This window comes from Patagioenas fasciata, chromosome 2 (assembly GCF_037038585.1).
Source record: "Patagioenas fasciata isolate bPatFas1 chromosome 2, bPatFas1.hap1, whole genome shotgun sequence".
Lineage (NCBI taxonomy): Eukaryota > Metazoa > Chordata > Aves > Columbiformes > Columbidae > Patagioenas > Patagioenas fasciata.
The window spans coordinates 111,368,222-111,383,402 of NC_092521.1; the positions used below are offsets into that span (position 1 = coordinate 111,368,222).

At 54.2% G+C, this 15,181-nt stretch overlaps 1 protein-coding gene across 1 annotated transcript; it reads right to left on the reverse strand.

The window, feature by feature from the left end:
* Window positions 1-3,131: 3,131 nt before the first annotated feature.
* LOC136098787 (uncharacterized) lies at window positions 3,132-5,545 on the reverse strand. The gene is made up of 4 exons (XM_065832473.2): window positions 4,519-5,545; window positions 4,314-4,408; window positions 4,058-4,182; window positions 3,132-3,856 (listed from the first exon to the last, which is right to left on the reverse strand). Exons 1-4 carry the CDS (start codon window positions 5,167-5,169, stop codon window positions 3,837-3,839), a joined length of 891 nt encoding a protein of 296 aa, XP_065688545.1. The 5' UTR covers window positions 5,170-5,545; the 3' UTR covers window positions 3,132-3,836.
* Between the last annotated feature and the right edge of the window lie 9,636 nt (window positions 5,546-15,181).

Sequence of the window (15,181 nt, forward strand, 5' to 3'; positions counted from 1 at the left end):
ACTAGAATGCTTCCTGTGCCTGGTGGGACACCAGTGGTTGTCCCAAAGCACTGCAACCCCTTGCAACCCCTTTACATCCTAGTTCTTACGGCTCCTGAGCCTGGCTCCACAGGGGATGAAGATGGTGAGCTCTGCAGTGCTCCTCCCGAAGGAATTCCCTTGGTCTTGCCACTGCTATCCAGCTGAAAAGGATTTCCAGCCATCAGATAAGCTTGGCAGGTGGCCCTGGCAGTCCGTGTGCCATTCCTTCCCAATGCAGCAAGTGACTTGTGCTGCCCAACGCAGCAAGTGGCGTGCTGCTACGCTGTCATTTATGGTGACGCTGTCTGCTCGGGAAGAAGTCCTGAATGGTTTTGTGCTGTTTACCGTCTCTTTCCCTGGACTTGATAGCTCTTTTCCTGCTTTGGCTTTCATCCTTGATATCGTCCTTGAAGAGCTCTGCAGTGCTCCTCAAGAAGAAATTCCCTTTGTCTTGCCACTGCTACCCAGCTGAAAAGGATTTCCATCCATGAGCTGAGGTTTGAAGGTGGCCCTGGCAGCAGATTGTCTTACAGTGGAGAACCTCCAGCAGCCTCACGCAAGCTCTTCCTCCCTCAGCCCCTGCCCTGTGATGCCACCAGCTCCTCAAGTGCTTCCTCCGGGATGTGTTGGGGCTGCCCCCGGGCCAGCTCTGGCAGTGGACACGGGACCCGGCTGCTCCTTTTGATCCTGCCCAGGGCATTGTGAGCTCTGCGTTGCCGGGTGCTGGCATTGTGACGTGGGGGTGACAGAGCCCCACGTGTGCAGCCCCGCCCGCCCCCAATCCGCCCAGCACCCTATGGAGGAAGCCTTTGGGGTGCTGGCCCCAGATCAGTCCCTGAGCTGAAGAGGCCCAGGAGGCTGTCCCTGCCCTTGGTGTGCATTCGCTGGGCAGAGCTGCTGGGTGTCCCTGAGGCCTCCTCTGCCGCTCGGCTCCCCAGAACAAACCTCCTGCTGTTTCTCTTCTCTCAGGCAGAAACCAGCCCTGCAGCCTCGAGGCCACCCTAGTATAGCCATCTCCTCTCTGCCCCACATAAAATGCCCACTGGGTCCCACAGCAAGGAAGACCAGGGACTCAATCCAGCTGGACACAAACCCTTTCCTGAGGCATAAAGAGAGTGATTTTGAGAGCTGCAGAGAGCAGCAGCAGGAATAGAGGCCAAGCTTTCCCTGGTTCGTAAGAGGGAGAACCTTGAGAATCAGGCGCAGGACTGACCATGCCCAAAAGAAGAAGAAGAAGTAGAAGATGATGATGACGGGTGTGGTACCGTGGGATGTTTTCCAGAGCTACGCGACACGTAGCGACAACGAGCGGACTTTTTGCCTTCCACAGCTTGTTTTGCTGCTGTGCTTCTTGGGCAGGGATGCACGAGAAGCGCTTTGGTCCCTGCCAGGCGCTTGTGTTGCCCGCAGGGAGAGGTGCCGAGTGGCAGCTGCGGATGTTGCAGCCGGGCTGGAGCCCTTCCAAGCAGGGGCTGTTTTGGTGGAGGGAGGTTTTTGGTTTTGGTAGCTTGGTTGAGGTTGTTGAGGTGGTTGGAGGTGGTTTGTTTGAGGCAGGTTCTTCTTTGAGGGTGGTTGTGGGAGGCTGGGTTGTTGAAGGCTGGTGGGTTTAGGTAGCTTGATGTAGGTGATACTTGGTTGAAGTTGTTTTCCCTTGGTTGTTTTAGGTGGGGTATGTGAAGTTGTTTTCATTGAGGTTGTTTCCAGTATTTTGTTTGAGGTTGGTGTAGGTGGTTTGGTTGAGGTTGTTGAGATGGTTTGAGGTTGGGTGGCTTAGGTTGGTTCTGTTATAAAGCTTCAGTTGCCATGGGGACTCGAACCCATGACTGGAGAGTCTGTTTACCCTTCTCCCACTTGCATGCAGTCATTAGCGGGTCCATCCTGGCTCCAGTGACCGGGACGCAACAGAAGGCTCACTCAGGGTTACTCGATCTACCCCCAAGATCGCTAGCGGCAGACCCCCTTCTGGTGGAGTCAAGTCAGTAGCCCCCTTAGGTAGGTGCCCATTTACAGCAATATGGGGAATCTGGCCATGCGGAGGCTTCCCTCGCCAGTTGCTGGCCCCCATGTTACAGGCCCACGTTACAGTAAAACAAAAGCATACCTTATCCGCTTAATTCAAAAAGTCGTTGTCTGCCCCCGCGGTGACCAGCCGGAGTGGAACGGAGCCCCTGTGAAATAAAAGGTGCGGGACACGTCTGGGAGGTCCGTTTCTCTCAGGCGGTCCGCACAGCCGGGCAGAGCTTGTCCCTTCGTGGTCGCCAAAATTGATATGTGGAAACAACTTTACAGCCTATAAAGTCATAAAACTTTACAACGTGCAAGCCTATAAAGCGGGTACGTTTATCTGATATCGGGCGCAAGGGGGATCGTTCCACCATTCATGCGCACCTTCTAACACTATGAGGTGTGTTTAAATACAGCAAGGTGTTAGGTATTCATAATGACCCCAGGAACGCCTATACTTATTCATAACCTTTCCCCGCTTCTTATTAAAATGAGTCCCAGGTCATAATTTCCAAAGCCTCCTCCTAGACAGCTCCCTGTTGCGCCTGCGCGGTGCCATCTGGTGGTCTTGAGGAGGGGTCTTTGGATGAAGGCTCCTTCAGCTTCGTCACAGTGAACTTTTTACCTTTGGCTCATTATGTTGAATTGACTGGGACCCAAGCGGCCAAGTCAATTGAAACCAGGCTGGCGCCCCCTTTTGCTCTAAGTCTTTGTTACCTCGTCTCCTCAAGTTTACAGCTGGGTGCAGTAAAACTTCTTATCTTGGCATTCGAGGGGGTTCTGTTTTTCTTAGCATGAGTCTACATAAAGCTCTAAACTAAGCACTTATTGTGTGCCTAAGCCTTAAAGTGGTAGTTCATTAGTAGGCACCCATTATATGTTTAGTTAACCCTTAAAATGGTAGTTCCCTCTATCATGTCCCCTCCCCCCCATCCCCTGTCTCTCACCCCTTCTCCCCCCCTCTTCCCCCCACCCCCTTCCCCTCTCCCCGCTCTGTCCCCCCTCCCCGTCCTATCCCTCTCTCTTCACTTCCCCTCCCTCCTTCTCCCTCTCTCCCCCCTCCCTCCTCTTTTCCCTAAAAAAGACTTTCAAGGACACAAAACACAATGGATACAAAGTGTTCCTTTTTATTTTATTATAGGTTCTTGAAGGTTGGTTAGTTGCTTGCTGTTGTTGTAGGTTGCTTTAGGTGAGTTGTTCTATGCTGGTTTGGGTGTGCTGTTCTAGCTAAGTTTAGGACCACCTCGTGGAGCAGCAGGCACCCAGCCCAAATGGCCCAAAGAAGCCATGGCAAGGGGCCGTGCTCAGCGCTGCAGAGGAAGGCAAAAAACCCCCGGAGACCCTTGCTGTCCCACCTGGGGGAAAAAAAAGCCTTCCTCCCCCCAGCTGCAGGGCACGAGAGGCCATCTTCCTGGTGCTTGAGCAGCAGGCAGGATCCGAGCCAAAAGGGCCCAGAGGAGCTCTGCAAAGTGGTCATGCTCAATGCTGCAGAGGAAGGCAAAAAACCCCCGGGGACCAGTGCCAATCTGCCCCGGGGGAAAAAATTCCTTCCTGACCCCAGTGCTGGCGATCGGCTGTTCCCTGAGCATGTGAGCCAGACCTGGCTCCTTGTCCCACAGGCTGCTCACGCCTCCCAGGACCTGCCCAAGCCCTATCTTATCCTATCCTATCCTCTCCTACCCTACCCTAGGCTATCCTACCTTGCGCTGGAGCCATCTCCTGGACTTGGGAGAGTGCCCAAAGGCCTCCGACCTAACGGACCTTGGCGGGGGGCAAGAACGCTTCGGAAAATCCTGCTTCCAGCTGTCCTGTCAAGAATTCATGACCAAACCTGGGCAGAGAAAACAAAATGCCAGAGATGAAACTTACTGCACGTAACAAGAGGACACAACAGAGATGACGGAGGAAAACAGCAAGAGGGGAAGGAGAGGAGGAGCAGAGAACACAGAAGGAAACGAGACCCTTGAATCTCACCCAATCAGAGGAGTAAGAGAAGGCTTCCAAAAGACCAGGCTCTGAATACAAAGCATACCTCGTAAGGTTTTGTCTCCAAACTTTTCCTCTTTTGAAGGCAAGCTGCAGATCCCACGCTGTCCTTTGGTCTCCGACGCGGCGTCCTTCGGTCCCCGGCGGTCTCTGGCGCTCTCCAGCGGGCTTCTGTGCACACACACACGCACATATCTGGTTTTTATTTTCTATATCTACACATTTCTATTAACTCTAGAGTCTGTATACACGTCTACAGGGAGAAGGAGAAAAAGTCTGAATTATTTGTGCCATGTGCAAACCTTTTCCCTTGAAGGCAAGCTCCAGCTCCAGCGCTGCCCTTGGGTGTCCTGGCCGTCTGTGGGGGCTCCTGAGGACTCCTCCCGGTGCTCTGGGGCTGCCGACCAGAAGATGGCAGCGACTCTCCTCGCCTCTTACCCAGGCCCCAGGGCAGAGGAGATGCCCCGGCATGAGGGCCGGGGCTGCGGGCTGGGAAGCCGGGCTCACCTGCGGCTCCAGAGCGGCTGCTGCTCCGGCCCGGCCCATCCCGTCCCGTCCCATGCCCCGGAGGCGGCTAGTGGCGGCTGCGGGGGCGGCGCCGCTTGTGCCCAGGCGCCTGCTTGGGGGCTCTGGGAGAGCCCCCGGCCGTCCTGCGGCGCTTCGGGCACCACGGCGCTGGGGGCAGCCCGCCCACGCTGCTCTTCTGCCCCAGCAGCCCTGCCTGAGGCGGGTCCACGTCCATCGGCTCCGCCTCCTCCCGAGGCGGGTCGATGTCCATGGGCTGCTCCTCCTCCTCCCGGGGTGGGTCAACCTCCATCGGCTCCTCCTCTCGCCTGGGGGCGGTGCTGCTGCTCCCGGCAGGCTGCCGCCGTTTCTTGGGCGGCGGAGCCATGGGCCGGGGGGTCCGTGAGCCTCCTCTTCTTTCTTCTGCTCGCTGCGGCCTCTTCTCTCCGAGCGCTGGCGCGGCTGCCACGGCTCTGCTCCAACTGCCACAACAGAGGCTCGCGGCGTCCCCAGCGAACGCTGCGGTGGCCGGCATGGCGGCCCACAGGGCCACGAGGGCCCCGTCGCGGGGCCATTTTGCTCTGCAGTGCTGTCAATGCTTATACTTGGTTTGCCTCGCCTCGCCTCGCCTCGCCTCAGGTGGAACCAACTCATTTGCCTTTTGTCTAAAGGAAAGACCGACAGCCGCACATCTTTTGACAGTATCTTTGACCAGCACGACAAACCTGGCACTTGTATTGCACAATTATCCTGTGCTAAGGGATTCTGCTGTTTCTTTAGTGCTGTACGATGAAGAATGCAAAAGGTGTTTGAAGAGACAGTGCTCGTTCCCGCGTTTACCGGCACACGGGGCGGGGCCGAGGAGCGACGGCTCTGCCATCCGCTCGTCAGGGCTGCTGGCTCGGTCTTTGCGGGAGGCGGTAGCGATTGCTCGGGTCTGTGTCCAGCATGGCGGCGAAGGCGAGCAGCAGCCCCTCTCAGCTGCTGCTGCCGCTCGGTAAGCGGCGCCGCGACGCTTCCGCGCTCTCCCGGTGCCCGGGCGGGGCTGCGCTGGGGCCCGGCCTGTGCCCGGCGGGCGGGCGGGCGGGGAGGGAGGCCGAGGCCGCTTGCGGGCACGCGTGGGTGGCGCGGTCGGCGCCGCCGCTTGGCGGGCAGCTGGAGCGGGGGGAGCGGGTGTGCCCGCCGGGTCCGGCGGTGTCGGCCGGTGCGGGAAGATCCCGTCGAAGATGTTACAGGCTTGTGAGTATTATTTCTGCTTGTTGTTGCTGTTTAAGTTTGTGTTTCCTGAGGGAAAACTTGCTGTAAGGTCTGTAAGCAAAACGTGCTTGTTTTTTTGGAATGAATGTTTGCCAGCTGAGTAGTTTCTGCCTTGGACTGAATCCTTGGGGGTGATCTGTTCGGGGCAGCCCTGTCATAGAGTAGCAGTTGCGTGACTGATCCTTGTCATCGGGTTCCTAACTGGTAGCCTTTATTTGGCGTGGGTTGTTGTGTTGAACTTCTCCGTAGTTCGTTTGCTTTTCCATTTCCTGAAGGTCTAGGCAAAGATTAAACAAATGAGTGGACTTAAAGAGAAGTATTTGTTATTTGGCCATGCCATGTTGCTATTTGAAACCTGTTTTGATTCTTGGTGATATTCAAGAAGTTGCCGCGACTCAGAGGGCAAATCTTGATGTGCTGAGCAGAAGAGTGCAATGGATCTTTTTGGTTGCCAGGTAGCTTTCCTGACCCATGTGGCCAGTTGATCGAGATTCCACTGCACGCCTGAGAGAGTGAGAAAGATCCCCTCCCTCCTTAAAGAATGACCGTGATGCTAATGGGATGAAATACGCTTGTTGATCAGCCTGGATGTCAGTCAAGCTCTGTCCCATCTCTGCCCCCCTTCCTCGACAGGTCCCATCTGTGGGCAGAGCGGTCAGAATGTCCCTGGCTCTCAGACCAGAGCAATTACAAACATTAGTTCTGTGCTGGGGTGTTAGCTCTTGTTCTCAACCTAATTCCAAAGAATGACTGTGCGAGCTGTGAAAAAGAAAGGTTTCTAACCGCGTGAAGAAAATCAGTTCGCTTTCGGCGAAAAGAGCACAATTTCTTTCAGGTATGGAGCCCTCAGGGCTCTGTCAGGGCTTTCTTTTCTCCTCTGCCTTCCCTTCCCTTCCTTTCCCTTCCTTTCCCTTCCCTTCCCTTCCCTTCCCTTCCCTTCCCTTCCCTTCCCTTCCACCTTCCCTCTCCCTTCCTTCACTCTTCCCTAAAAACCACTTCCCAGGACACAAAACGCAATGGATACAAGTGTTTCTATTTGATTTTGTTTTATTTTCTTTTTTAATTTACTTCCTTTGATGTTATTTCATGTCATTTCTGTTTCTCACTCTGTTTCAGAGCCAGTGCTCACAATCCTTAACACAAGCCCACGTGTAGCCAGGAGCAGGCTGATGCATTCTTCAGTTTAGCTTGAACAAACAGCCCTTGCAGGCTGGCAAAGGCAAGTCCCAGAGCTGCAGAGAGCAGCAGCAGGAATAGAGGCCAAGCTTTCCCTGGTTGTTGAAGAGGGAGAACCTTGAGAATGAGGCGCGGGCCTGACCATGCACAAAAGAAGAGGTATGTGGTACTGTGGGATCTTTTCCGAAGCATCACATGTAGCGATGACAAGCAGACGTTTTGCCTTCCACACCTTGTTTTGCTGCTGTGCTTCTCGGGCAGGGATGCACGAGAAGCGCTCTGGTCCCTGCCAGGCGCTGGTGTTGCCCGCAGGGAGAGCTGCCGAGTGGCAGCTGCGAATCCTTCCTGTTCCTGACAGGACACCAGTGGCTGCTCCAAAGCACTGGGTCCCCATGCAACATCTCTGCATCCTGTTGCCTACATCTGCCTTCTTTGTCTGTAACTTGTTTGGGTTTTGCCTGTTTCTTTCTACCTTGTTTGTTTTTTTGTTGTGGTGGTGGTGGTGGTGTTGTTTCTCTTGTTGCTGTTGTTCTGGTTTTGTTGGGGCTTTTGAAGTTTGTTTCGTTTGGTTGGTTTAGGTCAGTTTCTATGAGTTGGTTTTGGTAGGCTTTTTGAGAGTGGTTGTTCGAAGGTGGTTGTTTGACGCTGTATTACGTTGTTGGTAGGTTGTGTGTTCGTAGGTCACTGAAGGCGGGTTGTTTTAGGTTAAGGTTTGTTAAGTTTGGTTTAGGTTGGCGGTCTTAGCTGCTTGTTTCAGGTTTGATGGTTTAGCTTGGTTTGGGTTGGTTAGTTTAGGTGGGCAGGTTCAGGTTGTTTGATGTGATTTTCTTAGCGCTGCTCTGTGTGGTTTAGCTTAGGAGCTTTCTTTTTCTTGGTTTTGCTGGGTTCTTTGGTTGGTGCTGTTTTCTGAGGATTCTTTAGCACTGGTTGTGTTAGTTTGGTTTAGGTTTCTGGTTTTAGTAGCTTGGTTCAGTTTGTTGCGGTCGTTTGAGGTTGGTTTGAGGCAGGTTCTTTGAGGGTGGTTGTGAGAGGCTGGTTGTTGAAGGCTGGTGGGTTGAGGTTGCTTGATGCAGGTGATTTTTGGTTGAAGTTGTCTTCCGTCGGTTGTTGTAGGTGGCGTATCTGAAGCCGTTTTCATGGAGGCTGTTTTCTTTAGTTTGGTTGAGGTTTGTTTAGATGATTTTAAGTTGGGGGTGGGTTGGTTATTTGAGGTTGTTTCTTTTCAGTAAGCAGTTTAGGTGGGTTGGTGGGTGTCTGTGTTTTTAGGTAGGTTGGTTTAGGCAGGTTTGGTTTACATTGTTTAGGTCGCTTGAAGGGTTTCTGTTAAGGTTGGTTCAGGTTGTTTGGTTTAGGTTGGTTTAGTTATTTCCTGGTAGGTTGTTTAGGGCAGTGTTATGCACGGTGCATGTTTTGAAGATGGGTTCCTTCAGGCTGGGGTGGCTTAGATTGGTTGTTGAGGGTGCTTTAGGTGGTTTGGTTAGATGTACATTGTGTTTTGTTGGTTTTAGGTTGTGTCTGGATGCTTTGGATGTGACTGCAATCTCGCTGGGACATGTGTCCCCCCACTAATCACCAGGCTCGATTGGGCTGTTTCTGCTGTCTCGGCAGATGTCCCCTTCCTCCTTCCCTGCTCCACGTGTTTCCCTGCCTTGCTCAAAGAGGATGACGTTCCCCGCTAGAGGCGAACCATTGCTAGGTCAAGGGTATACGGTAGCTGCGCTGTGCTTGAGAACCTCCCTCCAAACAAGCTCAGGGTCCGTTAGGAGGAGAACCTGGGGTAGTCAAGCTTCCAAGACTGCAGGCACATCCAAGTGAGACACTGCCTGGGGTAGGGTGGCTGGTGGTTGGGTTTTTGTTGTTGAGGTTTTTTAGGGTGTTTTAGCTTTGTTGTTGAAGTTGAGTTGATCTAGATTGGTTTTTAGCTTGGTCATTGTAGGCTGGTTTCAGTGGTTCTATTTAGCTTTGGGTTGTTTGCTTTAGGTCATTTTGGTCAGGTTATGTCATTGGGTTTCGTATTTTTGAGGCTGGTTTAGATCGGTCGCTTTAGGTAGTTTTATCCTTTATTAGATTGGTTTTAAGTTGTTTGAGATTGTTTAATGGTTATTTTAGGTTAAGATTGGTTGGTTTCAGTTTGTTTAGCTTGTTTGGTTCTAGGTTGCTTAAGGTTGGTTGAGAAATGCCGGTTTATGTAGTTTTAGATTGTTTTAGGTAGGATTTTTTTAGATCATTTGGTTTAGGTAGGTTTGTTTTAGGGTGTTTAGGTTGGTTTATTTTGTTTGGTTTAGGTAATTTGTTGTAGATTGTTTAAGGTTCTGTTTAGGTTGTTGGTGGCTGATTGAAGTTTTTTAAGGCAGACTGGTTTAGCTTCTTTAAGGTTGGTTTAGGTGAGCTGTTCTATGCTGGTTTGGGTAGGCTGTTCTAGCTAAGTTTAGGGCCAGCTCGTGGAGCAGCAGGCACCCAGCCCAAATGGCGCAAAGAAGCCGTGGCAAGGGGCCGTGCTCAGCGCTGCAGAGGAAGGCAAAAAACCCCCGGAGACGCTTGCTGTCCCACCTGGGGGAAAAAAAAAGCCTTCCTCCCCCCAGCTGCAGGGCACAAGAGGCCATCTCCCTGGTGCTTGAGCAGCAGGCAGGATCCGAGCCAAAAGGGCCCAGAGGAGCTCTGCAAAGTGGTCATGCTCAATGCTGCAGAGGAAGGCAAAAAACCCCCGGGGACCAGTGCCAATCTGCCCCGGGGGAAAAAATTCCTTCCTGACCCCAGTGCTGGCGATCGGCTGTTCCCTGAGCATGTGAGCCAGACCTGGCTCCTTGTCCCACAGGCTGCTCACGCCTGCCAGGACCTGCCCAAGCCCTATCCTATCCTATCCTATCCCATCCTATCCTATCCCATCCTATCCTATCCCATCCTATCCTATCCCATCCCATCCCATCCTATCCTCCCTTGAGCTGGAGTCATCTCCCGGACTCCCGAGAGTGCTCAAATGCCCCTGACCTGATGGACCTTGGCGGGGACTAGAATGCTTCCTGTGCCTGGTGGGACACCAGTGGTTGTCCCAAAGCACTGCAATCCCTTGCAACCCCTTTACATCCTAGTTCTTACGGCTCCTGAGCCTGGCTCCACAGGGGATGAAGATGGTGAGCTCTGCAGTGCTCCTCCCGAAGGAATTCCCTTGGTCTTGCCACTGCTATCCAGCTGAAAAGGATTTCCAGCCATCAGATAAGCTTGGCAGGTGGCCCTGGCAGTCCGTGTGCCATTCCTTCCCAATGCAGCAAGTGACTTGTGCTGCCCAACGCAGCAAGTGGCGTGCTGCTACGCTGTCATTTATGGTGACGCTGTCTGCTCGGGAAGAAGTCCTGAATGGTTTTGTGCTGTTTACCGTCTCTTTCCCTGGACTTGATAGCTCTTTTCCTGCTTTGGCTTTCATCCTTGATATCGTCCTTGAAGAGCTCTGCAGTGCTCCTCAAGAAGAAATTCCCTTTGTCTTGCCACTGCTACCCAGCTGAAAAGGATTTCCATCCATGAGCTGAGGTTTGAAGGTGGCCCTGGCAGCAGATTGTCTTACAGTGGAGAACCTCCAGCAGCCTCACGCAAGCTCTTCCTCCCTCAGCCCCTGCCCTGTGATGCCACCAGCTCCTCAAGTGCTTCCTCCGGGATGTGTTGGGGCTGCCCCCGGGCCAGCTCTGGCAGTGGACACGGGACCCGGCTGCTCCTTTTGATCCTGCCCAGGGCATTGTGAGCTCTGCGTTGCCGGGTGCTGGCATTGTGACGTGGGGGTGACAGAGCCCCACGTGTGCAGCCCCGCCCGCCCCCAATCCGCCCAGCACCCTATGGAGGAAGCCTTTGGGGTGCTGGCCCCAGATCAGTCCCTGAGCTGAAGAGGCCCAGGAGGCTGTCCCTGCCCTTGGTGTGCATTCGCTGGGCAGAGCTGCTGGGTGTCCCTGAGGCCTCCTCTGCCGCTCGGCTCCCCAGAACAAACCTCCTGCTGTTTCTCTTCTCTCAGGCAGAAACCAGCCCTGCAGCCTCGAGGCCACCCTAGTATAGCCATCTCCTCTCTGCCCCACATAAAATGCCCACTGGGTCCCACAGCAAGGAAGACCAGGGACTCAATCCAGCTGGACACAAACCCTTTCCTGAGGCATAAAGAGAGTGATTTTGAGAGCTGCAGAGAGCAGCAGCAGGAATAGAGGCCAAGCTTTCCCTGGTTCGTAAGAGGGAGAACCTTGAGAATCAGGCGCAGGACTGACCATGCCCAAAAGAAGAAGAAGAAGTAGAAGATGATGATGACGGGTGTGGTACCGTGGGATGTTTTCCAGAGCTACGTGACACGTAGCGACAACGAGCGGACTTTTTGCCTTCCACAGCTTGTTTTGCTGCTGTGCTTCTTGGGCAGGGATGCACGAGAAGCGCTTTGGTCCCTGCCAGGCGCTTGTGTTGCCCGCAGGGAGAGGTGCCGAGTGGCAGCTGCGGATGTTGCAGCCGGGCTGGAGCCCTTCCAAGCAGGGGCTGTTTTGGTGGAGGGAGGTTTTTGGTTTTGGTAGCTTGGTTGAGGTTGTTGAGGTGGTTGGAGGTGGTTTGTTTGAGGCAGGTTCTTCTTTGAGGGTGGTTGTGGGAGGCTGGGTTGTTGAAGGCTGGTGGGTTTAGGTAGCTTGATGTAGGTGATACTTGGTTGAAGTTGTTTTCCCTTGGTTGTTTTAGGTGGGGTATGTGAAGTTGTTTTCATTGAGGTTGTTTCCAGTATTTTGTTTGAGGTTGGTGTAGGTGGTTTGGTTGAGGTTGTTGAGATGGTTTGAGGTTGGGTGGCTTAGGTTGGTTCTGTTATAAAGCTTCAGTTGCCATGGGGACTCGAACCCATGACTGGAGAGTCTGTTTACCCTTCTCCCACTTGCATGCAGTCATTAGCGGGTCCATCCTGGCTCCAGTGACCGGGACGCAACAGAAGGCTCACTCAGGGTTACTCGATCTACCCCCAAGATCGCTAGCGGCAGACCCCCTTCTGGTGGAGTCAAGTCAGTAGCCCCCTTAGGTAGGTGCCCATTTACAGCAATATGGGGAATCTGGCCATGCGGAGGCTTCCCTCGCCAGTTGCTGGCCCCCATGTTACAGGCCCACGTTACAGTAAAACAAAAGCATACCTTATCCGCTTAATTCAAAAAGTCGTTGTCTGCCCCCGCGGTGACCAGCCGGAGTGGAACGGAGCCCCTGTGAAATAAAAGGTGCGGGACACGTCTGGGAGGTCCGTTTCTCTCAGGCGGTCCGCACAGCCGGGCAGAGCTTGTCCCTTCGTGGTCGCCAAAATTGATATGTGGAAACAACTTTACAGCCTATAAAGTCATAAAACTTTACAACGTGCAAGCCTATAAAGCGGGTACGTTTATCTGATATCAGGCGCAAGGGGGATCGTTCCACCATTCATGCGCACCTTCTAACACTATGAGGTGTGTTTAAATACAGCAAGGTGTTAGGTATTCATAATGACCCCAGGAACGCCTATACTTATTCATAACCTTTCCCCGCTTCTTATTAAAATGAGTCCCAGGTCATAATTTCCAAAGCCTCCTCCTAGACAGCTCCCTGTTGCGCCTGCGCGGTGCCATCTGGTGGTCTTGAGGAGGGGTCTTTGGATGAAGGCTCCTTCAGCTTCGTCACAGTGAACTTTTTACCTTTGGCTCATTATGTTGAATTGACTGGGACCCAAGCGGCCAAGTCAATTGAAACCAGGCTGGCGCCCCCTTTTGCTCTAAGTCTTTGTTACCTCGTCTCCTCAAGTTTACAGCTGGGTGCAGTAAAACTTCTTATCTTGGCATTCGAGGGGGTTCTGTTTTTCTTAGCATGAGTCTACATAAAGCTCTAAACTAAGCACTTATTGTGTGCCTAAGCCTTAAAGTGGTAGTTCATTAGTAGGCACCCATTATATGTTTAGTTAACCCTTAAAATGGTAGTTCCCTCTATCATGTCCCCTCCCCCCCCATCCCCTGTCTCTCACCCCTTCTCCCCCCCTCTTCCCCCCACCCCCTTCCCCTCTCCCCGCTCTGTCCCCCCTCCCCGTCCTATCCCTCTCTCTTCACTTCCCCTCCCTCCTTCTCCCTCTCTCCCCCCTCCCTCCTCTTTTCCCTAAAAAAGACTTTCAAGGACACAAAACACAATGGATACAAAGTGTTCCTTTTTATTTTATTATAGGTTCTTGAAGGTTGGTTAGTTGCTTGCTGTTGTTGTAGGTTGCTTTAGGTGAGTTGTTCTATGCTGGTTTGGGTGTGCTGTTCTAGCTAAGTTTAGGACCACCTCGTGGAGCAGCAGGCACCCAGCCCAAATGGCCCAAAGAAGCCATGGCAAGGGGCCGTGCTCAGCGCTGCAGAGGAAGGCAAAAAACCCCCGGAGACGCTTGCTGTCCCACCTGGGGGAAAAAAAAGCCTTCCTCCCCCCAGCTGCAGGGCACGAGAGGCCATCTTCCTGGTGCTTGAGCAGCAGGCAGGATCCGAGCCAAAAGGGCCCAGAGGAGCTCTGCAAAGTGGTCATGCTCAATGCTGCAGAGGAAGGCAAAAAACCCCCGGGGACCAGTGCCAATCTGCCCCGGGGGAAAAAATTCCTTCCTGACCCCAGTGCTGGCGATCGGCTGTTCCCTGAGCATGTGAGCCAGACCTGGCTCCTTGTCCCACAGGCTGCTCACGCCTCCCAGGACCTGCCCAAGCCCTATCTTATCCTATCCTCTCCTACCCTACCCTAGGCTATCCTACCTTGCGCTGGAGCCATCTCCTGGACTTGGGAGAGTGCCCAAAGGCCTCCGACCTAACGGACCTTGGCGGGGGGCAAGAACGCTTCGGAAAATCCTGCTTCCAGCTGTCCTGTCAAGAATTCATGACCAAACCTGGGCAGAGAAAACAAAATGCCAGAGATGAAACTTACTGCACGTAACAAGAGGACACAACAGAGATGACGGAGGAAAACAGCAAGAGGGGAAGGAGAGGAGGAGCAGAGAACACAGAAGGAAACGAGACCCTTGAATCTCACCCAATCAGAGGAGTAAGAGAAGGCTTCCAAAAGACCAGGCTCTGAATACAAAGCATACCTCGTAAGGTTTTGTCTCCAAACTTTTCCTCTTTTGAAGGCAAGCTGCAGATCCCACGCTGTCCTTTGGTCTCCGACGCGGCGTCCTTCGGTCCCCGGCGGTCTCTGGCGCTCTCCAGCGGGCTTCTGTGCACACACACACGCACATATCTGGTTTTTATTTTCTATATCTACACATTTCTATTAACTCTAGAGTCTGTATACACGTCTACAGGGAGAAGGAGAAAAAGTCTGAATTATTTGTGCCATGTGCAAACCTTTTCCCTTGAAGGCAAGCTCCAGCTCCAGCGCTGCCCTTGGGTGTCCTGGCCGTCTGTGGGGGCTCCTGAGGACTCCTCCCGGTGCTCTGGGGCTGCCGACCAGAAGATGGCAGCGACTCTCCTCGCCTCTTCCCCAGGCCCCAGGGCAGAGGAGATGCCCCGGCATGAGGGCCGGGGCTGCGGGCTGGGAAGCCGGGCTCACCTGCGGCTCCAGAGCGGCTGCTGCTCCGGCCCGGCCCATCCCGTCCCGTCCCGTCCCATGCCCCGGAGGCGGCTAGTGGCGGCTGCGGGGGCGGCGCCGCTTGTGCCCAGGCGCCTGCTTGGGGGCTCTGGGAGAGCCCCCGGCCGTCCTGCGGCGCTTCGGGCACCACGGCGCTGGGGGCAGCCCGCCCACGCTGCTCTTGTGCCCCAGCAGCCCTGCCTGAGGCGGGTCCACGTCCATCGGCTCCGCCTCCTCCCGAGGCGGGTCGATGTCCATGGGCTGCTCCTCCTCCTCCCGGGGTGGGTCAACCTCCATCGGCTCCTCCTCTCGCCTGGGGGCGGTGCTGCTGCTCCCGGCAGGCTGCCGCCGTTTCTTGGGCGGCGGAGCCATGGGCCGGGGGGTCCGTGAGCCTCCTCTTCTTTCTTCTGCTCGCTGCGGCCTCTTCTCTCCGAGCGCTGGCGCGGCTGGCACGGCTCTGCTCCAACTGCCACAACAGAGGCTCGCGGCGTCCCCAGCGAACGCTGCGGTGGCCGGCATGGCGGCCCACAGGGCCACGAGGGCCCCGTCGCGGGGCCATTTTGCTCTGCAGTGCTGTCAATGCTTATACTTGGTTTGCCTCGCCTCGCCTCGCCTCGCCTCAGGTGGAACCAACTCATTTGCCTTTTGTCTAAAGGAAAGACCGACAGCCGCACATCTTTTGACAGTATCTTTG

Excerpts from the sequence above, each read along its gene's own strand:
- LOC136098787 (XM_065832473.2), bottom strand. The coding sequence starts at position 5,169 with ATGAGTTGGTTCCACCTGAGGCGAGGCGAGGCGAGGCGAGGCAAACCA. Across the intron at positions 4,409-4,518 it reads CAGCCGCTCTGGAGCCGCAG|CCCCAGAGCACCGGGAGGAG; the intron begins GTGAGCCCGGCT and ends TCTGGTCGGCAG. Across the intron at positions 4,183-4,313 it reads GCTTGCCTTCAAGGGAAAAG|AAGCCCGCTGGAGAGCGCCA; the intron begins GTTTGCACATGG and ends GTGTGTGCACAG.